This window comes from Strongylocentrotus purpuratus, unplaced genomic scaffold (genome assembly GCF_000002235.5).
Source record: "Strongylocentrotus purpuratus isolate Spur 01 unplaced genomic scaffold, Spur_5.0 spur5_scaffold_4, whole genome shotgun sequence".
NCBI classification, from domain to species: domain Eukaryota; kingdom Metazoa; phylum Echinodermata; class Echinoidea; order Camarodonta; family Strongylocentrotidae; genus Strongylocentrotus; species Strongylocentrotus purpuratus.
Window position 1 is genome coordinate 21,214,458 of NW_022145610.1, and position 24,588 is coordinate 21,239,045.

A 24,588-nucleotide genomic window follows, 5' to 3' on the forward strand; every position below is an offset into this window, starting at 1 on the left:
TTCATACACACGATTGGTGCCCCCTTTAATGACTAAACCCAGGCTGCACCACTGCCGCGACGGCCTAAAGAATAGATTTAGCGATTTATTGTTCACTTTCACCTCACGGGCTGCTGAAGCAAGACGTGTTTTTGTTCCGCTGTCTGGTCTACCATTCGCTTCCTGGAGTAAGAAATTATTTCTCTTCTAGTTTGATTGTTGGTGCCTTTTTTCTTCATACTTTTATTATTTTGGTATTTGTTTGTTTGGGGTGTTTTTTTTTTCTTGGACAGTTATTATGCATTTGTTTTTGTCGCTTGAACCGAATAACACTAGTACAAAAAAAAAACTGTATATTAATAGCGCTCCTCCAGTTAAAACTAGCTGATAAAAGCGCTTCATAGTGTTATATCGAATTTTTTGTTTTAACATTCCAGAATTAAATTCAAGCTTCTCTAAAGTCATGGGCGCCCCAAAAAATTGATAGCAGAATTTCACTTAAATTGCATCACAATGTGAAAGAGGATGTCATTTAAGACACATTTCTGCAATGTGTTTGAAGTAGAATATTGAGAAAAGCATACAAAATGTTAGTTTTCTGCGTACAACAGAAAACCCAAAGTACGTATTCTGTTATCAATATTATTTTTTTTTGGTGGGGGAAAGAGGAAATCTTTGCAGAATCCTGTCTTATATGCCATTCCCTTTCACATTATGATACAATTTAAGTGAAATTTTACAATCAAATTTTTGGAGAATTTGGGTCTCCCAGCTTTAGAGGAGCTTTAAACGGTCTATTTATGATACATGTATGAAAGTAGCATACACATGCACATGTACCCGTCTGACATTCAGAATGTTGAAACTTCTATTTGATTCTTAGTTTTAATGGTATTTACTACTGAAACCAATTCTGTGTTCAAATTGTATCTAAAACTTGATTTTCAGACAGAAATAGGTCAACATTTTCCCTACCCTGGGAGGGGCGGGGGGGGGGGCACTTGAGCAGGCGCTCCTTCACCACCTCTGATTATTGCCGTCTTTACTTTGACTCTTGCTCCTTTCTTTTTTGAGCGTCCCTTTCTCTTTTGATAAGTGCCCCTTTTTCCTCTATCAATATGTGCCCCTAATTTAAAGCGACTAAGAGCAACTTTTTCTTGTTATGCTATGCTCGCTCGCATTTATAATTGATATAATCATGCTCTTAACCATTTGACTTTTCGTCTTTATAAGATTTAATTTTCCGCACTGCGACATCAAAAATCTTATATATATTCAAACCATCACACCAAACTATTGAATCATCATCCGTGATAATGTGATCACCAATGTCTCAAAAGTGTAATTTTCGCGTCGAGGCTTCCCTTCCAAGGTGTATTTTTCTCTCTCTCCAGAAAGTGCCCTTTTTGATGATGCCCCCTCCACTTTGAAAGACGCTCCGCCAACCCTGGAGGAGACCCCCTCCGAAACTCTCTCCTTACATGGCTCAAAACACCCTCGACAGAGTCCTCTTTAAATAATATCTTTCTTTCAAAATGTATCCATTTAAAAAAAATCAAATTCGTCAGTTTTGTTAGCAAGTATACTAACCTGCCTCTCATTTATGTTACTATTCCTGATATATTGCTTTATTGTCTGGAAGGACGGTATGAATGTTTGGATTCGAGAAAAATGTAATTGTTGTTTAATCAAAATTATTATACGGTTTAAAGCATCGTTACGTTTCTCAAGGAAACCAAATAAAACATGTATTTATTTTATTCTACAGTGTGTTACGATGTTTAACCAGTCAGTCAAACGACTCCAAATCAATTTGGTCACGTAACAGAAGTAAAAGAGTGCACCATATCTTCTTCTTATCTTCCACGAAGGGAACAGTTTCTATTTAGAATTATTTTAATTTTCACAAGATCCTTATTCAAATAAATTATCCTATTTAAAAGTCTGTACTGAAAGTACCGAACCGTTGTATGCATTGTACAGCGAAACATCACCCTGAAATAATATTGCATATATTTATTATCAAATAATATACCATCTGCATGCCATCTATTACATAATATATTCAAATTATCGTCCCTTTCTTTTAACAGGATTTGGTATACAGTGCGTCCAAGAAAAAACGTAACCAAGAATTATCGATGTTTTATCATAGCTTAATCACAATTATAATTAATAAATGACACATATATGTTAAGCTTAGATCCTCCTCTTTCATTTGATGCAACTCATACGATGCATATTGCACGCCTGAGTGATTAAAATCAATTTAAAGAGAGGGAACTAAAAAGTCATTTGGCGGAATGTATCTGAATTTCAAAGACAAAAATCACATTTCTAGAAAGTTCAGTTTCTGCCCTTCCATAAGACACCTCAATCAGAAAAAGATCTCTTTGTTTAAAGTTATGCTTGCATTTCCAAAGATAGTAGAGTTATAATTTTCAAATTTTGAAAATGTGAACATTTTCCACAAACATATGCTGCGTTCAAACTCTTCATTAAATATATGATATCAATAGGAACCTTGTCAGAATTACGAAGAGATATAGAAATTAATAACCGAAAAGAGCTCGTTGCCCAAGCTCGTGACCACTTGATGGTTCTGTGGTGGAACGCAGGGTTAGTAACTATCACATACATGCATTTCTGAGTTTCATTGGTTGTTCTCATGTATCTCTGCAGCTTGCTCGGCTAGAATCACTTCAGTTTGTCTGAGAAGGCGATCCACGAAGTGTTGAAATGAAGTTTTCGGCGATCATCGTTGCCGCCATTATAGGATTCATCTGTTCCTGTGCAGGTAACAAAAAGTACAATTTATTTGTAGTTATCGTCCGGATTAAACAAAAATTATAACGAAGAGGGGATTTTCTTCTCTTTTTTTTTTTAATATGATAATTCCAATTATGCAAAACTCTTTCTAAGGATACTAGTTGTTTTCGACCATGGTGTTTACGGAAATGGCATATCAGAACAAAACAGACTATGGATTGACGCAGTTTTGCGTCAGGCAAATGACTCCTCGTGTTCAATACGCATTTGAGAATACTGTTTTTCACTATTTTTCCATGGGCCTCGGTCCCCTGGACCCACCTAACGTAAAATATGTGTTTTCAAGCATGTTTCTTTTCCAATTATTTCACATTTTTCAGAGGGTACTAGCTGTCGTCGACCAAGGAGTTTGCGGAAAGGACGTTACGAATATCAGAACAGTGCAGACTATGGATTGACGCATCTCCCTGTGAATTACATCGTGCGCGCAGTGTGTGAGCCTGACGCAACGCTTGTAGGAGATGAATTCATTATCTGCCAGGACAATGGACAATGGAGCGATTACCCATATTGCCATGGTAAGTGAAAGGTGGTTCTACCTTTTTTTTCTTTTTCAAAAGCTTGACTAAGTGTTTTTTTTTTAATAAGTGACTTCACGACAGCGTTTGTCCATTGTTAAGTCAGTTAGTTGCAATTAAGACACTGTTCTGGTGGTAAACATCTTATGCCAATCCATTACAGACAGACCGTAAATGATGTATTACATTTTTTCAAAACTGAAACACATGAAGCACATGAAATAAAGGTGTTGTGGTATAATGGATGAGTCACCGGACTGCAGATCACAAGGTTCGAGGCTTGATTTCTTGCCGCGCCATTAACTTGGCAATACATGAATCTACGTTTACCACACTCGAATTAACTCGACCCGTGTGTAGTTAGTGAGTGCATATAGGATTAATCCCATGATTGCAATGAGCGCTGTACTATTGCCGGAGCTCGAGCCGTGGTAATAATATCCAAGGTCCTCTAGAAGCGGGTAGAAACATTATAATGATATCATATGCGCTACACAAGAAGTAAATATTACAATTATCGCAAGATTTGCATGCTCACATGTTAATACCAATGAATTGCACTTTCATAATTTGATTCACTTTCTATCTCTTCATATTATATTTTGTAATCTTTTCTTAACAAATGTTTTGCTAATACTATCGTCTTTTTGTCTTCCAGCTCCGCTAGTATGTTTTCGTCTTCCTGAGAGCCCTGCCAACGGGTATGTGCGCATGCGTGGTAAATCTGCAAGAAGCATTGCTGTGTATCGCTGTAACCCTGGTTTCGAGCTCCATGGACAAAGAACGGTGGTCTGCAATGAGGCTACGGGTAGTTGGCAGGGAGATGTACCTCGATGTTTCAGTAAGTTACTAATAGACGTAACTAAAAAGTTTAAATGTTATCTGTTTTTCGATAGTCAATATTATCTCGGATTAGAAATTGCTTAAATTTGCATATTTGAGGATGACTCAAATCTATTAATTCTTCTGTTACTACCATGCGCTGTCCTAACTCATAATCTCTAGAGAATAAGCATGTAACAAAATGAGCTGTAATATCCGTTAGCATAATTGGTCTCAGTGCATGTCAAATTTTCTCCTTTACATTTTTCTCGTGCTTGAGTCTTCTTCTAATCTCTTTAATTCGTTACTTTGACTTATACAAGACATATTCATATAACAAAGTTTTTTTAATGGAAGCCTCACTTAAATTCTTCATGGCGTTTCCAATAAATATTGAGCTCTCCTTTTGGGGATTTGCTTCCTGAAATTCTGCAATATTTGCTGTACTCAATACTGTATTAAACATTTAAAATATTGGGCAGTTGGTAAGAAGAGTTAAAGCATCTTGCTATTTTGTCCCATCGCTATTTCGCTCATCATTTTCAGTTATAAATATCGTCCAAATTTTGTCCTTGACATTTCCAGGACCTCCATCATGCCCTGACCCAAACGAACCATCCGGGATGCTAGCCTTGGTTCTTGATGAAAACTCTGGAATCAAACACGATGATCTCTACACCGAACGCACAGTGTTCAACTATACCTGCCAAACAGGATACCACCCAACCGGGGACGTCACAATCACGTGTCAGAATGGCTCATGGGAAGCGGATGCGGATGTTCCGGAATGCAACAGTAAGGTTCAAGGTTCATTTTCTTGTACATAATAATGTTATAAGTTAAACACAATAGATCATTTTTATTTTGGGGGTATTTTTTTGTAGGGGGGAGGCTTTGTATTTTGCAGAATACAGGAGAAGATGGACAGATGAAGGAGCGTCGGAAACTTTGGGGAATTCATATACAGATGCACTTCTGCATCCCTACCCTTTGAAAAATTGAAATGAGATTGGAATCGTTTAATTGGACTTTTGTTTTGGCTCCCTTGGTAAATTTTAACTTTATTGAGGATTCATTCGATTATGTTGCTTTCATCTTGTCAATTTTTACAAATTGTATGGCGTTTGAACCCCCCCCCCCCTCACCTTTAAAGTCAGTGGCGATCGTTAATCTCCTATCGCACCTCCGATGAATTATTTTGAAAGTTGTTTAAAGCATTTTAGGAGAGCTTTTAAATGTTTAATCTTATTTTTACAAATAGTAATGTCAAAACGCAATTCATCACGCAAAACCGTAAAACATACAAGTGTAACAGTGTAAATCATTAAATAAGTTCACATATAATGTAAATAGTTTTTCATTACTTACTACAATAATATCTTAAATGTTTAATATTTTAGGCGTTATGTTCATTTTGATCTAGTTTTTAATTTGTTTTAGTTTTTAATTTGTTTTTTCTTCATTTGATATAAATTTCTCAATCTCTTATGGTATGTTGTTTATATAATGTCTTTGTTTTCTATTCTATTTTTTTGTAAATCTTTGTATGTACATGGCTCTTTTGTAAAGCAGGCCTTTGGCGCTGAAAAAAATTACCATGTTTTTAAATAAAACTGAATAAATAAATAAATAACTGGGTGTGGATTAGGACCTTTAGACCTTTAGGTTCTTAAAATTACCTCAAAGATGAAGGCTCTATCTTTATACGTTAGTCCATTTGGGGAAAATTGGGAGGGGTCGCAACCTCTCCCATGGAAACGGTGCGTGTATAATCCTGTAATTGCACGGTCATTCGATGAGCTGCATGTTGGTACATCTTTATTCTTACAATGCAGAGATCATCTGTGCCCCACCCACCCTGGAACCCATAGAGAATGGTACACACAACATTGAGAACAGGACATACAATGTTGGAGAAGTAAGTCCTAAAGTTGTTTTTCATTATTTGGGTAACAAAAACAAAAACAAAAACTTATCAATAAAAATCCAAGATCATTAGCTAATGGATAGTGGATTCGTTACTCCCACAATCATTTATTATCTAACATGTTGACGCATAATGATGATGATGATACTAAACAAAGTAAATAATAGAATTAATAGTAGTAACAACAGAGGGAATAGTATGATTTTAGGGCCCCAGGGATAACAGTATTAATACTCATGAGGCTTCCCTGAGTTATCATTGTTATCATTACTAGTATTTATAATATCACTAGTATTATCATTATAATTTCACGGACTTGCTATTTAGTTTACTGATTGCAATTACACTCTGACTGTCAATTTATTATTGCTGATTAATGATTCATTATTTAATATTATTTTTCAATAACGTAATCATAATGTATTACATCAGAAGAGATAATATCTTAAGAATTCACTGATTGATTAAGACAGTAGTTTTTTCGACAATCTGCTCGCCATTGATCTGTTTAGATAGTTATTTACTAATTGATTGTTTGACTAATTTGCTAATAAGTTGACTGACTGGTTAAACTTAGATTATCGAGTAGCTAATCAAGTTAGTGGTTAATGAGTCCATAGATTTGTTAATCAGTTAAGTAATTTCTTGATAAGTTAATTGATTAATGAGTCGGTTGTTTTATTGCAGTTTATTGATTGGTAAATCAGATGTGCAACATCACTCGCAAATGTTTTCTTCCTTACATACGCGCATTAGTACCCCTATTTTTGATTTCATTTGCTTCGATGTTTTTTACTTCAAGAAGTTCATATTTCAATGGGTATTCTCCATCTTCGTCCACAGATGGTGCAATATGAATGTAACGAAGGGTATCTCGTCGATGGAATAAGCTGGCAAGTATGTCAGAGTCACGGTGGACCCAATGGAATATGGTCCGATAACGTACCAAGCTGCAAAGGTTTGTGGAACTCTCATTGATGAAAAGAATTAAGTCCGAGAAGGATATAAGTCATTTACATGTATTCATAAATAAGGCTGTGTTCTTTTTGCCTTTTTCTGCCTATTCGAAAATTCTCCATATTCCTTTTTGTAAAAACTTTTGTTCAGTACCGAGTAGTCCTTTGTTTTCGTTTTTCATTGCTTTCGTGTACTGAACATGAAGTGAATATTATCTAAATTGTTTTAAATATACATGATTGAGCAGCGTCCGAGTAAAAAGCCTCTGCGTTGTAGCATGTGGGACCCAACTGAAGACTGCACCACACGAATGTCTGGTAGAACAGCTTATCTTAATGCAGATGGGTTGGTGATTTTGACAACGGGTCCAGGTTTTAACAAATGCTTAGGTTTGTGTATCCATTGTGTAAATTCATCCATGGTCGAAATAGAATATCCCTGTTGTCACTATGCTATATTAAACTATTCGATCTACAAAAGAAGAAATAATCGAGTATCAGCTGTAATAATAAAATATAAAACGTCCGATGCTTTTTTCGTATCTTTAGTCGCAAGGTGTCCCCATCCGGGTTCCCGTCACCTTGACAACGGCGAGATTTCTTTCTCGCCGAGAAACGGACAAGGCGCCACGAATTCTTGGCCCGTAGGAGCGGTGATGACCCTCAGGTGTCGGTCACATCTAGAGCTGCTTGGGTCAAGTGAGAGGGTGTGTCAACCCGATGGTCACTGGAATGGTACTCTGACGTCATGCCACAATGAAGGTTATTATACCGATGTTGTTGTGGGTGTAAAAAACACGGACGGTTTGCTGATGTGTTGTTGTTGAGGATCTAGCTTTTTTTTAAAATCCACTCCTCGTAAAATTTACACAATTTTCTCATTTTATGCACGCCATAGACATCTACATTCATTCAAAGAGACTTGTGGAGAACCTCTCAAATCAATTCATTGCTTTATATGGGATCAAATATTCCAGTTTAGGGGGCAACGAGGGGTCTTAGAAAATAATTGAACCATTGGTAAGTGTGCTGGCGAGCGACAAGAAGTCAGCGGCAATGTTACACAATCGTGCAAAAGGTAGAAATATCTAATTTGTGGTGTAAAAAATGTGAATGAAGTGAAAACTATTTCGTTTACATGTTAGCTGGGCTAAACATTATTCTCATTTCTAGGTTTGGGCTGATTAAGTGGTAATAGATCTTAGGTGTTCTCATAAAACAACACGGCGTGGTTATAAGTCGCATCTTCAGGACAGTGAAGTCACAGGACGGGCCAAGACGAAAAAAGTTCTCATCGACTAATTGTCATTAGTAAACGTTTGAATGCGCACACACGCACACGCACACGCACACACATACACGCATACTCGCACACATCCACTAGCACACCGGCGCATCCGTCAACATGGCTGTAAATATACATGTATAAATGACGCGGCATTCTCTATCAGAGACGATATTTGTTAGGTTTATAAAATAACTGATTCCTTGTACAACATATTCTTCTATTGTCCCGTATGTTTTGAAGGGGACGTGTGTGTGCGCGTGTGTGCGTGCGTGTGTGTATGTGTGCGCGCGTGTGCGTTGGTGTGTGTGTGTGTGCGCGTGGGTGAGTGCGTGTGTGTATGTGTGCGCGCGTGTGCGTTGGTGTGTGTGCGTGCGCGTGTGTGTGCGTGTGTTTGTACATAGTCGCGGAGTTACATGTGGTGTACCTGTATTGTGAACCACGCCGTTTTCCGGTACACCACTTTCATGTTGTTATTTTCACCATAGAGTACGACTGTCCAGCCTTGGGGAACCCCATACACGGCTCTAAAGTCGGCTCTCCGCAGTACAGAGTAAACACCAAGGTCAATTTTCGATGCAACCATGGTTATGAGATGGTGGGTTCCGAAGAGAGGATGTGTACGTTTTCTGAAGAGTGGACTGGGGAGATGCCAAGATGCATGGGTAAGATTAACATTTTACTTTTTTTCCCGTGAAGGTAGGTGTACCCACGTAGATTATGTCGAAATGCGCAAGTGTTCACGCATCGTAAAATAAATATTATTAACATACCAGGGGGGGGGGGTGTTTCATAAAGAGTTAGTAAAGTTACGCATGACTTTACGAACGACTTGTATATGAAGTGCCAGATAGGATGCCCAAAGTTTTTTCTGATATTTCCAATAACCTCAATTAAATTATGGCAAAAATATACTTTGCATTAAAAATGTTTGTTATAATAAGAATGTTAATCTACATCTGCACAGTTCAACTTAATGAATAATAATCAAGAATGATTGAGCATCACATTTAGCTTTTCATATACAAGTCGTTCGTAAAGTCATGCGTAACTTTACGAACAGCTTTATGAAACACCCCCCTGGTACACTATTTTACACATCCCCCACACCCCCCCCCCCCGTAAGAAAAAGAAACAAAAAATTGGGAAAATGAAATTTGTATTATTATGATTCATATTACCGACTAAAAGTGTTTCCATTTTATTATGACATTAAATTCACTGTTAAAATCTCACGACTATACTCTGTACAATCTCTCGGAAGGAAAATGTAGGTTTCTAATTTCAAATTTCTCTGTCTGTCATTTGACACATCATACTTCAACTTGAAATTTCTGCTGATCTTAGGGGCGCACTGGGTGGGTTCTTAGATGATGTACAATCATTATTACCCATATTCGGATGATCTTGTAGCAGAAATCTCCTCTGTTCAAATTTAAGGTCGTGATGAGTTCGACGAACTTTCTCGAGTGATGAATGGGCTAGGGAAGACCTTCGACGAAATCGTCATCGACGGCGGCTCTTGGGTGGGTCGAAATGACACCAGCTCGAACTCAGGTTTGCGAAGGAAACGTACAATTAAACTCTCTGATGGTATGGATATCTACTTTGCGTTTGATGCGTCGAATAGTGTTGGACTTGAAAACTTCGAGATAGGCAAGACATTTGCCAAGCAACTAGTGGGAAAGGTAAGAGAAGTATAAAGCAGAAATAAGAAAGTAAATGTCCATGTTCAAGAGGAAAAGAGTTGATAGAGTTTTACAAATCTTTATTGATGATGTCTTTCTAATAATAACTATTAGAATATAGATATTACCTATAGAATTTAGTTAAAAATTATCGAGGATAAACAAGTCACACACTATTAAGGGGCAGTGGCGGATCCAGGATTTGCCAATAGGGGGGGGGGGGGCTGAAGTTTGGAAATCGCAACGACCAATATTTCGCTCAGTGGGGGGGGGGGGTAGTGTGAGCACTAACTACAACAAATTACCGTCAGAAAAACATTTTTCTTTTTTTCCCCTTTTTTTTTCCTTTGATAAAAAAAAAGTCGTCGGCACCCTTCCCCCCCCCCCCGTGGATCCGCGCCTGCTGAAGGGAAAAAATGTTATTTGCTAATTTTACATATTTCTATGCCAGTGTTATGTATTCTAAATCAATTGGTGAATTTTTATTGTTCCGAGTAAACGAAGGCATAGTAGGGGCAAAATTCCCAATATTCCTTTTTTCAAAAGTAATTATTCTGGATTTATAGCACTTAAACCTAATTACCCGTTCATTTTTACTATTACTATATGCATATGCCTAGGATTCGATCATAATTATATGGCGATGTATTCCGCCACATAATTGTTTAAAGTTTAAATAAACGATGACTGCGTGCAACAAAGTTCGTGCACGTATTCACTTAGCTCTGTATGTGTTATAAGAAAACGGACATGAAGCGTAATACACTTTACGTCATCTCTAAAATTATAAAAAAACGCAACGATTTTGCAGTGTCATATCTGAACGGCCCTTTAGAAACCTACGTTTATATAGACACACAAACATTAAAACCATTCAACTATTCCAAGCAGTGGCGTACGCAGGATTTTTTCAAGGGGGGGGGGGGGGTTTAAAATCGAGTCCAAAATTTCGCAACGACTCAGGAAAATTTGAAAATCGCGCCGGCCAAAAAGTCGCTCAGTGGGGGGTACGAGGACACTTTTTTTTTTTTTTTTTGGTCTCGAAATTTGAAAATTTGACATTTTGCTCTGTTGGGGGGGGGGGGGGTAAGGTCAGATTTTTTAGGTCAACCATGGGAATTATTATTATTATATATTTTTTTTTTTAATAAAAAAAAAAAAAAAAAAAAAAAAATCCAAAGGGGGGGGGGGGGGGGGGGGGGGGTTTTTTAGAGAAATTTAGGGGGGGTTTACACACACAAAATTACCAAAGGGGGGGGGGGGGGTTTAACCCCAAAACGCCCCCCCCCCCCTGTGTACGCGCCTGATTCCAAGGCTTCTGAAGACAAGTGGGTTTAAACAGAGCTTTGAAGATATCGACAGGTTAGTTCATGCCAATTGAGGCCGTTTTTTTAAAGTTTTTAAATGTTAATGTTTTTAAGATATGGGTTGATAAAATAATCTGATTGTGTATCTGAATATACATATATTTTGTTGCAGCTTCAAGTGAATACCTCGCCTGGTGGAACGCGTGTCGGGGCAGTCTCCTACTCGTCTGAAGCACGCAGATTGTTCAACGTCAACGATTTTACGTCTACAGTTGATGTAGTTAAGGCCATCGAGGCGAATGTCAATTACACAAGTAAATCTAAGCGACGTTCAGACAAGAGGCGACAAACTGCCTCAAAAACCCGCTACCGGGCAAGAATGGCAAGAGCGGGCGCGATTCTAGCAGAATATTGGGGCTGGGGTGGGGAAGCTGAATGGGGGGTGGGGGGGGGGGGGGGGGGACTTTGACTTCTTGCATTAAGGTTTTGAATTCAAGGGCGATGTGAGCTGGTCTAGCAGCACTTTCACTTGTTCAGCTATATGTCTTCGCCTACAAACTGGCTCAGGCGCGATCCCGGTTCGAAACTGAGTCAAGTTATTCGGACGGTGACGTTAAAGGTCGGTCCCCTTACGTAAAAGATCACATCTGATTGATAATACACACATACACAATTCTATATGTGCATCGCTTAAATTCATTAATATGGTTTGTTTTTGTTAGGAGAGTAGGGGGGGTTCAGCCTACAATGCAGGGTGAAAATGACACGTAGCTGTGTCTAATAATCCTCCTATACTATAACCTTCCTCTATTATCTCTGTGTTATACTATGAACAAGTATTAAATTGATATATCATGTCATAAACCGCCAATCTGGAAACTGTACATCTAATTTGTCAAAACTGCGGGCTAATATTCGCAATTGACCACTATACGTCACCAATAACGCTTAATAGCGGAAATATCGCTAGGGCAATTATTGTTCTAAAACATAAGGATTGCCTGGAACAGGATATGTGCTATAAAACAAACACACAAGAAATTCTTTGATCATCAATATTCTTGCATTAAATAGATACCATTTAAAATAGGGGATGCGGTTTACTTTACTCAAATTCTGTGTCAGGGCTTAATATGGACACTGTATACTATACAAGCTAAACTCCGGGCAAAGATTTTACCCATGCCCCCAAAGCAGTGACTATTTGTGCATTATTTCATTTATTCATTTTCATTTTTTGCTGTGGCAGTTCTTTGAAGCGGTTGACTGCCTCTTGTCTGAATGCATCTAAAGACAATAATAGTGGTTGTATTGTATAACCAAGGACCATTTAGACAGCTACTTCCAATATCCGTGGAAGTCCAATAACCATTTCAGATTAACCGTAAAGAAGATACCGGAAAACACTTAAACTCAGAAGGATGGGGGGGGGGGTCGGTTCGTTAAACAATTATCCTTTTTGATGTTCGCCATTAAAAAATATATTGGCGATTATTGTGCATTGTTGATTAGTCAAGTAAATATTGTCGCTTTAAAAAATACCTCGATTGGATTGGATTGTATAATCAAATGTGTCTCGAAACATTTTAAACACCATCCTCGCAAAGATATGTAATAGAATAGAATACTGGATGTCTAAAGAAGTTAAATATAATTTTTCTTAGGGATATTTAATGCATTCCTTTATAAACTTCAGAGGCATGCTGCAAAGGACTGATCGGAGAAGAGGTTTTTTCGATATTTATATCAGAAGTATCTTTGCGAGACTTTTGAGAGTTGGAAATCGTCAGTAGACCTGCGCTAAAATGTATACTCGATACCCGATCCTACTTTCAATATGCCTCTCGAATATAATTTACAAATAAACATGACCACAAAATATCAATTATTTCTTTTTGCTTACAAATAGAGACAAAAACAATCTATTAATGACTTCAAAATCAAACTGATTCAATATTGACATAAAAAATGAATTATTAATTGAAAAAAGAAAAAAAGAAAGAATAAAATATGAATTAATGAATCTTTGGCTTTCTTGTGACAGATAAAGGAACAAATTTGCCCGCTGCTCTCGAGACAATCGGGGTAATGATTACCGAAACAGCGGATGAATCTGGGTACAGCAGCAGGAAACGCATTCTATTTATCATAACAGACGGTAAGCTCAGCTTATTAGTGTTTGTTAAGGTAAAAATTATTCATTACTTTTCATACATTCGTTGTTTGTGTAAAAACACCATAGTGGGCATAGGCTTAGGAACCGGAGGCTTGGGTGAAGAGGGGGAGCCCCCTTGTATTTTCTGGTGGGAGGGGGGGGGGGTTAAAGTATCCATGAGCCCCCCTCCCCCAATAATTAATAAATAGAAGAGAAGAGAAGATTTGGCTTCAATCGGCCTGCGACCGAGACCCCCCCTAATCCTCAACAAATATTCGTTAGCCTATAATATTACATTCAAGATATTGCTCTTGAAATACATCATCTAAATTGGACGAGAGATAGTTAAAAACTTTGAACTAAATTTCGGCGCCCCATGACTGCTGTACGTGTGTAGTCCCGTGTACCCGAATATGTGTGCATTATGTATTCACTGTTTTGACTCTCAGCAAGATAAGTTGAATTACATTCATTTTAATTCTAAAGTTACAATGCACATCTTTTTAACCATTCCTTATCCTTCCCTATCATCTTGTTATTAATATCGCCATTGTCATTTGCCCTCCATTTAATCTAGAACTTTTCCGAAGGTTAGGTGTTTAAGGAATACAATTAAGTTCGTAATTATAAAAGCCGAAAATGAAATAGGTTCAACATAGTATTTTTCAGTACAGAAAAATTGTAATTTGAAAATAATGTAGTTTCTATTTCCTTTTCGCTATCATGAATCTTCTGAAAAAATGGGAGGGGGCAAGAATTTCTTGTAATAATGTTATTATGTATTGTAATGTTTATACTTATCAAGATAACAAATGAATATGTACATACATTTTGTTATACTACCTGTAATAATATATATAAAACATTGTTTATCTTACTTTTGGAAATGAAATAAATACGAATTGAATCGGATTGAATAATTATTAATTCTAATTCACCAAATTCACGGCTGTTGTTATCTTTCAGGTTTCAGTAACGTCGGTGGTGCCCCATCGAAAAGCGCTCAACCACTAAAGGAAGATGCGGCCCTCAAGATACACTGCATAGGAATTAGCAGGAACACGGACAAGACAGCACTTGCCGAAATCGCCTCTCCGCCTGTCAGCGAACATGTATTTTATCTCTCGGATTATAATGAGCTGGAACGCGCCGTGGAAGCCATTACCTCTACAAACAGATGTGAGTAATGCAAAAAAAAAACATTTGGTCCTTCAATTTCCATGAAGAAAAAAAAAGGTACTAACAACACACAAAGAATTTATTTAAAAAAAAAAAAAAAATTTGGTCAATAATTGAAGTAGCCTTGATATAACCTTTTGAAATCATCACTATAATGTACTATGTTAGCCAAACGTGGTTTCTAAAATTGCCCTGTGTTGATTTCTTGGAAGTCTTTATGATCTTTTCTGCGTGAAGATTAATGGTATGCCTATGTAAAACAAGAAGCAGAAGAAGGTCTTGTGTTTTCAAAGTGCCTTCCAAGTTTTTAAAAATAAGCTGACTTATATTTTAAGTGTCATATTGCCTTTTAATTTACCTATTCTATTCACAGTTCTACCTCTCACTTAACTTGATGAGTAGCATTGACAAAACTTTGTTATGCTTTTATTATCAGGTATACACGTCGTTGTTGTCGTTGTTGTTTACTATGTTTCTGTTTTTATTTGTAATTTGTTCTCTTTAACTGAGTAGGCCTATAGATTCGGATTCGGATTCTATCACCTCGCGACTCCATGGGCATGCTTTTCTAGACAGAAACTTTAGAGGCCCCTTTAAAAAAAAATCGGGTCCATTGACCCCTCCCCTTCCCAGCCCCAGGACTTACATCTGCCCAAAACTCTCAACAAAATAAACATTTAAATTTCGCATGTGGTGAATTCCTGGAAAATAAAAAAAAGGGAAAATAAACAAACCTTAAATCTATTTTTATTGTTTTCTTCAGGTATTTTCTTATTCAATTATTCATTCGTTTATTTATTCATTTGTTTATTCATGTCATTTGTTTACTTATTCGTTTATTATATGTTTATTTATTCTTTCATACGGTCATTCATTCATTAATTTATTTATTTATTCAGTCATTCATTTATCCGCCCATTCATTTATTCATTCATTCATTTCTTATAACTTTTAATTTTTTCGATTGTTTTTGTTTGGGGAGGGGGGTTAAAATCAAGGACATGTGCGATTAAAACCTGTACGCGTACCTGTGGTCATGTGGATGTTTTGCATTAACTGTAAAGTAACCTATTATTGAAAGTAAAAACCGGTAGTTTTGGTTATAAGAGGACTTTCATGTACTTGGCGGTCAAAATTATAATAGGAATAACATTAGGAAAGATAGAAGAAAAGAATAGGTTAAAGAATATTAAAAAGAAAGAATAACACAAGGGAAGCGACAGAAAGGATACAAGAATCAAAATAAAGAAATACATAGGGAATTATCCAAGAAAACATGAACGGAGGGAGAAAAAGAGCTGTAGGCCCACTGAAACAGTCACAGAAGAAAGAAAAAGGATAACAACACAATATGAGCTTTGAGTGTGTTGCATCGCTTTTAGTGATGGGCCTAGGTGTAAGCTATAGTAACACCTAAAAATCTCAAATTTTCAACAAAATAAATTAATAGATACAGTATATAAGTAGCACCAAACTGTGCCAAAGTAGGGGAAAATTAACACACATGTTAATGGAAGTAGGAATTTATTCCTTGAAATGCTAGAGCGCCGTATGGCAGCCGTGCTAAAGCCAGGGTAATAATCGGGAGCGCCAGGAGGGTCAAATCTGACTGACATGAGCGCTATACAAGAACCCACTATTATTATTATTATTATTAAGTGATTTAAATCACCGATTAAAACAAAAAATCGGGTAATTTAAATCTCGCCAATCACGATTCATTCATTTCTCGAATTATTCATAAAGTGGTTTCCTTATTTCTTAGCTTACGAGGAATGTGGAAAGTCAAAACATCCGTCGGGGACGTCTCGCATTGTTGGTGGTAGTGAATCCCATTCGGGGGATTGGCCGTGGCAGGCAGCCCTTTACGATGAAGACTCAAATCAAGTAAGAATGCCTATGTCTCATATGAGACCATTTGACAAACATTTCCAACGATAGCACTAAATATTAATAACAATAACAATATTTATAAAGCGTAACATAAATGCTTAAGGGGCATACAAATAATTAAAGTTTATATCAAGAATTCGACATACGATGAAAGAAATATTAACTGTTAACATCATTACATGTAAGTTCATCATGGCATCTTAATAATACAATTATAATTATTTGTTATTTTAATATTAAAGGTAAAATATTCAAATTGACCAGAATTCGGTCTAGGACTATGGTCTAGGGTGGATCTTAGGTTATAAACAAAACGTATACTCCGCATGTGAGGTTTTTTCTGTATGAATCAGGACGGAAGGAGAGGGGTGGGGGAGGGGGGATAGGCTCGAGACTATAATTATTCTTGAAAAGTGTGCAGTCCCTCCTCCACCGTGTAAAATCAAGATCGATGTTTGTACTATACCGAGTGATAATAGAGATGACATAAATAATTGATTGATTGATTGATTTTTATTCGACAAGCTTTTGTGCGGGGGCTCTCTCATTCACAAGAACTGGATTTTGACCGCAGCACACTGTTTCATTAAAGACCGTACTCCCGTACTGAGCCAGAATGGAACAACTGTTTATCTTGGTAGGTCTATTGTTTTGCAATGTACTGTATTGTATTTACTTACCACCTATAGGGGTGGTTGACTGGGGGTGGTTAACCGGGGGTGGATGTCCAGGGAGTAGGTGTCCAGATACGCAGTGATACACACCAAGGAATTCTGTTCATTAACACATATGATAGTTAATACACAATATTATACCGGGAATGGATAGAGACAAATATTTTTAATGTATAACAGATCTAAAGTTAAACAAGATGTTAGATGAATGCAACTGTGTCTCCAATATGCCCCCGCCTATGATTTCTCTAATTAACGATTCTGTAAACTTTAACATCTCACCTCATACACCAAAACTCTTTCTATGCTCATACATAATTGAGCCCAAGTTGGTTGAATTTAATTCTTTCGTAAAAGCTATGACTCTTTCACTGTAAAGATGATTGGGGATTTTGACGCTCTCATGACCCTGTGACCTTTCATCTTTGATATCGTATGCTGTATTCTAATCAGCTCCTTCTTACATGATTATAGTAAGGCCCGGGCGCAGATCCAGGGGGGAGCCGAGCGGGCCTTGCCCCCCACCCCCCTGGCCGAAAAAAAAAGAAAAGAAGACAGCCCCCCGGAAATTTGAAAATCGCGCCTGTCGATATTTCGCTCAAGTGGAGGGGGGGGGGGTGTTGATTAAAAAAAAAGGGGCTCACTATGCCACCCCCCCCCCCCCCCACTGAGCAAAATATCGGCCGGCACGATTTTCAATTTTCCGGGGGCAAAAAAGGAAAAAAAATAGTACTCACTACCCCCCCCCCCCCCTTAATGAGCGAATTATCGGCCTGCACGATTTTCAAATTTCAGCACACTAAATTTCAAATTGATTTCAAATTTGGGCCTACCCCCTAAGAAATCCTGGATCCGCGCTTGCATAGGCCTACTTGAACCAAGTTTGGTTACAATTTGCCTCAATGTCTTTTACGTTATCGCCGTAAACAAAACGTTGAATTTTGACCTCGTTACATTTTAACCTTTAACATTTCAATTCGTTTTTGTTTCTTCTTATTACACTTAAGCCAGGTTATTCCTTCAATGGTTTTCAAGTTAGTGCAGAAATTAAATTCATTCTGGTATTTCTAAACACTTTCATGGCCCTGTAACCTTATGACCTGTAGCCACGAAATACATGAAACCTGATGAATTCATTCTAATATGCGCATGTATATAGTTCATCCAAGTTTGGTTTGAATTGCTTTTAATGTTTCTTAAAGTAAACGCGGTAACGAGATATTTTCTGATGTTTTTAACACTTTTATTGAACCTGTAATCTTTGACCTCTTACACCAAAGTATATTCAGTTCTTCGTTCCAATGGATAATTCTTTATCATTTAGCCATTATTTGTTTGTTGGCATGTACATTATGGGAGAAATGTAATCTTAATGTTAATATCTACAAAATGTATTAACGATTTCATGTAAATAAAACCCAAATATCTTAACTTCCTAGCTTGGTATGAACATCTCTTAATTGGAACCGATATATTATATTTTGATCGCCCAATCCGTCTGTCCGTTTGTCCGGACGTCCATCCCGCCTTTTGGTATCGCGGACCGGCTCCGGACAGACACGGCCGCGTTCGGCACCACCCTCGGTGGCGGATGCATTATGAAAAGTTGTAATACGTTGAACGTTTAATGGTATTAAGAGATGTTGCAATACGAATTATATGATATATTTATGACCAAAAAAAACAGTAATTTATCTATCTAAAGAAATGTAGTATGTACATACAAAGCTAGGAAGTCAAGATATTTGGGTTTTATTTACCGGTACATGACATCTTAAATACATGATATGGATATTAACAAGAGATGTAGATTACATGCCAACAAACAAGTAATGGCCGAATTATAAAGAATTAACAAAATATATTCGATGTCACAATTTAAAAGGGAGGTAAAACGATAGCAATGGTAAATCATTGCATTTATTCATATTAGATGGTTCTTACAGATACACAGTTGCGATTGGGTCAATCCTCGTAACGTGAGCTTCCTGGCTCTCAAAATTTCGTCTCGTTTGGTTGATTGCCGTTTTCTTTCGATTCAACTTCCGCTCGGCCCCTCCCCCACCCCCTCCCCCTCCCCCCCCCTCTCTCTCTCTCTTCCTTTCTCTTCCTCTCTTCTCTCCCTTAATTTTCATCTTTTAATGCCATTTTTTCTTTCACCAGTACATTCCTAAGAATACAAAACATTGCCTGAAAACAAAAAATGTTGCATGATCGAAGACATAACAGTTTCTCATATACATTTTCTTATATCGTCATCCGATCCACTTACGATGTTAATTCTCGTCTTTTGATTTATATATTTAGGACTGACACACAGAGTGAATGATAAGAATAGGGCCCAGGTGTTCGATGTGAAGGAAGTGATTACGCACCCGGACTACTTCAAGGACCCCGTCGACGGAGGAGAGCACAATGACATCGCCCTCTTGCGTTTGGATCGTGAAGCAGAGCTGAGTCCATTCGTACGTACCGTCTGTCTTCCACCAAATGACCCCCAAAAAGGTATTTGAAAACGATTTTGACGTATGAAATAGTACAGAGTGGTGAAATTGATTTCAGGTATTATCAAAGCACTTGCCTAATGTAAATAATACTTGCATTATATTATAGGCCTTTCACATTTTTTACTCACCGTTTCAAACTTATTTCCGAAATGGTGAAGTTTATCTAACAACCGGTGATTTTCCACAAAATCATGATCGGGTATTTAGGACTTTTATTTCTTTTTAATTGGTTAATATCAATGGCTTATCGACTTGATTTCCAATCAACCAGGGCGCGTATTTAAGACTTGCGTTTAAATTTTAAAGTTGAATTCATAAAGACTGCTATCTAAATTTCAGTTTTGCTCTTGCATGCATGCTCAGTACACTGCCAATGTCGTAAAGAATCCCTTCAAAATAAGTCGCAACAATCCCCAAGCCTTCCTTAAAGTGAATAGAGCTCAAAATCTACAATCTTTTGTAGCTGTTTTCATCCAGGACCTTTTTTGCCTACTATTTCCCTCTCCTTCACAAGTCTTCTCTTTTATTGATGACGATAATCAGGCGCGTACGCAGGATTTTTTCAAGGGGGGGGGGGGGGGGGGGGGGGGTTTAACATTTATAAATCGGGCCGAAAATTTCGCAACGGCTCAGCCAGCCGCTGAATAAGCGGGGGGGGGGGGGGGGGGGGGGGGGGGGGGGGGGGGGGGGGGAAGAGGACACATTTTTTTTTTTTTTTGGTCTCGAAATTTGAAAATTTGACATTTTGCTCCGTTGGGGGGGGGGGGGGGGGTAAGGTCAGCTTTTTTAGGTCAACCGTGGGATTTTTTTTTTTTTTTTTTTTTTTTTTAAATAAAAATAAAAATTAAAAAATTTAAAAAAATCCAAAAGGGGGGGGGGGGGGGGGGATTTTAGAGAAATTTAGGGGGGTTTACACACACAAAATTACCAAAGGGGGGGGGGGGTTTAACCCCCGGAAATAGAAGGGAGACATATGGAATCAGTTTTGTTTATTTTTTGCACTGTATAAATGTGCACAATATCAATATAAATGGTGGTCTGTATCTTTTAATGTTGGGTGGAATTATGTTTACATTATATTGCTAAAACGAATTGTTAATAATGAATGCAGCATTTGAAATCGATGTCTCTTCTTAAAGGGCAAATCCACTCCAAAGAAAAAAAAATACTTTCAATAGAAGCAGAAAAATCAGACAAACCAATCAAAAAAAGTTTGAGCAAAATCGGAGGACTAATAAGAAAGTTATGAATTTTTTAAAAAGTATGTAAAACTATAGAACAATGATAATCACAAGACAAATTTGCAACTCACTGATGAGTCTGTGACGCCATGTCCTCACTATCCACTTATTATTTTCTTTATATTGATAACATAAATTTCCTATTCCCCCTAAGAATCTTATATATTCACACCAGCATCCGATTGATAGTAATATGTTTTTGTATGGATGCACTAATATAGAGTTTTTTTTCCAGTTAAATCATGACAAATTTGAATTTTGATAAACTATTTATATACAAATCAATAATTATAAATATATAATATTCAGAAATAGTATCGATTCTTCAAAGTTCATAAAACATTTTGTGAAATGTCATGCACGCAATATGATTCAAATCATATAACCTGGGCAAAGGCATGGGGAAATAAAGTTTGGGGGGGGGGGGGGTAAAAAGGGAAATTAATGAGATTAAACTATATAAAGCAATTGATAAATAGTGAGGACATGACGTCACAAACTTATAACTAAATTGGCAATTTTTGTAGTGATTTTCATTGTTCCATAGTTTTACATACTTTTTTAAAAATTCATAACTTTTTTATTATTAATCCGATTTTGCTCAAACTTTTTTTTGATTGGTTTGTCTGATTTTTCTGCTTCTATTGAAAGTAAGTTATTTTCGGAGTGGACTTGTACTTTAACCCCACTCCCCTTTCCTCACTCTCTCTCACCCCTCTCTCTGTCCCTCTCTCTCTCCCACCATCCCTGTCTGTCTCTCCATCTCTATCTATCTTTAGCTAGGTTCACCCAAGTCTGTAAAATAAGTTAAGCTTGAAGTTTTAAATTTCGAGGTTATCTTGGTTTCACAAACTATTTATTCGAAGTTTTAAAGCACGAACGATCTTATAGTTTAAGCAGAGATGCCAACCAGTACGTTTTTATAGTATTTAGTACAATAAAATAAGTGAAACACGATAATATGATAATGCCTCTTGAAAATACGGTTTTATAATTTTGAACAACAAAATTAGATTAAAACAAAATAAAACCAGTAAAACATTTTTCTGTGATTTTACTGGCCCGGGGCCAACAGGCCAGTGGCAGTGTCGATTTTTCGTGAAAATGAGATTTTTTAGGATATTCAGTCTGTTTGTTGTGTCAAGAGGTTGGCATCTCTGTTTAAGTGAAAACTATGAGCGATAGGCCTACGCAATTAACGTCGATGTTTCGCCAACCTGTTGTCACAAACTACTGCCCACTGGACCTGTAGTTTAAAACTTCGAACACTCGTTGCTTCGGTCCTGTGTGAACCCGCGTTGTTGTTAGTGGTCGTTGTTTAAAACTTGAAGAGTCGCAAACTGTAGTTTAAAACTTACATCTTTCTCTGTGCATGATCATTTTGTAGGTCTATCATTAATGATGTCTTCTTGTTTTCTTCACCCCTCCCCCTTATGTACTTTAAATTCTCATATCTAGTTAATTGGTACTTGAATCATAAGAGGACGGCTTTCGTCACAGGTTGGGGTCATATCAGCTTCAACGGAGAGGACTCGCCTGCTCTCAGGGAAATCATGATACCACTGGTTAAAGATGGAACATGTACAAGTGCGATGAGCGGACGGAAAGGTGAGACTGTACGTGTAGACACGACTACTGAATTTTGTGCGGGATCAGAGAACGGGATCATACGTGATGCATGCCAAGGCGATTCAGGTGGCCCCTTGGTCGTGCAACGGAATGAGAAATACAGGCAGATCGGGATCGTGAGCTACGGCATCAAATGTGGTGTAACCTTTGGTGTTTACACCAGAGTCCCACACTATGTTGACTGGATTGAGGGAATCATTAATGAGTAGAAAATACAAACATTTATCGTGATCTAACAAACAAAAATGCAGACTTTTGTGAGACATTCATAGTAGGAACTGTATTGGAAGTTTTACGTACATGTAATACACATGATGTGTAATGAATTGTTTTAAACATTCTGATATTTTAAAAATGAGTATAATGCATTTTGTTTCGTTTAGATAATTATATACTCTTAAATTTCTGCATAATAATAATCTTAAAAGTCGGGAGAAAATGTAATATCAGGTGTGACTGATATAATTTTGCACTGCAGTATAAATTGTTTACCCAACAATATCATGATAATTATAACCGATTTTAGTATCCAAGGTATTACTTGGATCATACCAAATATAACTTCCAGTAGTGTTGTATATTGTAGAAAGTTGATAATAGATTTAAAAAAAAAAAATTTAATACTTTTTCCTAAAATGTAAAAACATAGGGGCACAAAAAGAATGAATAAGTGTTTTAATCCACTGTTTTACCAAATGAACATTCTTTCATTTCCTTTTTTCCAATGCATTTAATCAATTATTTTTAGGAATTTAACTATTGACAATCTTGTAATGGAGTACTCTTAACCTTTAATCATTATTGTAACATTCCATATCATGAATATATGAGCAACTTCAGTCTTGATTATAGTGAAGTTACTTCACTATAATCAAGACCATAATCATTGTCAAACTGAGAAAATACCTTTGATAGGCAGGAATTATTTAGGTCTTTGAAGACTTCTGTCAACTGGCAACCGCTTATCCACAGCAAGTAATTTTTACCTGTTAAGTACACGGATGGTCTCAAAAATCATTAGAATACTGCCCTTTTCCCCACTTGCTATTCACTTATTTATTACCCTCCGAAAGAAAAAGTAATCTCTACATGACAAACCAATTCTGTTGGCATTAAGCCATTTAAACAAACAATTCCATTTTCATCTAATATTGTCACTAATATTGCATAATCCTCTGTCAAACAAAGCATGGTTGAAAACATGATTTATTATTTTTAAAATATTTCATTTTTATTCAAAATTATCGGGTTTCTGAAAGGATGCTCTTCAGAGTGTTTCGTTTCTAAAGAATACCAGGTAGTCAAATTATCAATGTACCATAGAGGCATTGTTGGCTGAAGAGCGTCAACATCATATTTACAAATGCATTTTTTTTCTTCTCAAAAGAACCTTTCAAATACAAACATTACAACTCTTTTCCCGTCTTTGGACATGGAAGCAAAGAAATTGAATTATACAAATCTGAAAAATAGGAAAATATCTCTTGTTATTTAGCATAAATATATATAAATAAATATATCTAGAATATTATTCTGTTTCCTATATGTTGTATATAACTCTTGGTCACCAAGTGTCGTAATTATGTTTTCTAGATTTCCTTTACTATAATCACAATATTTACGTATAGTAGCTCTTTGTGGAATTAAAGTTGGTTAATTGCGATTGATATATAATACATGAATAAATACACAGAATGATCTTAACAAACGGCTTGTTTAGTATGGCTCATTGTAAATCATTGTGAAAAGAGAGAGAGAGAGAGAGAGAGAGAGAGAGAGGTTGTCTGTTTGCGTATAAATGTGGTCGGGTACGTATGCCTGTGTGCACATGGGTGAGTGGGGGTGTGTGAGAGAGAAGAAAGAGAAGAAGATGACACCAGGGGAGAATCTAGCTTTTTCTTTTTAAGGGGGGTTGATGATGCGGAGCATCGTCCACGAGCCGCGTAGCGACGAGGCGATTTTTTTCTTGCTATTTTGAACTCCCGTAAGCGATGTTTTC

At 37.0% G+C, this 24,588-nt stretch overlaps 1 protein-coding gene across 1 annotated transcript; it reads left to right on the plus strand.

The window, feature by feature from the left end:
- The first annotated feature begins 89 nt into the window (after positions 1-89).
- On the plus strand, positions 90-24,293 carry LOC756883 (complement C2). Its single transcript, XM_030997900.1, is given in 19 exon segments — positions 90-167; positions 2,662-2,776; positions 3,129-3,326; positions 3,985-4,167; positions 4,734-4,943; positions 5,984-6,066; positions 6,919-7,033; positions 7,581-7,793; positions 8,805-8,981; positions 9,757-10,004; positions 11,484-11,625; positions 13,356-13,469; positions 14,433-14,645; positions 16,411-16,532; positions 17,064-17,175; positions 19,520-19,551; positions 19,554-19,604; positions 19,606-19,717; positions 22,419-24,293. Coding segments are annotated over 18 exon segments (2,763 nt in total). The 5' UTR covers positions 90-167; positions 2,662-2,718; the 3' UTR covers positions 22,799-24,293.
- Positions 24,294-24,588: the final 295 nt, after the last annotated feature.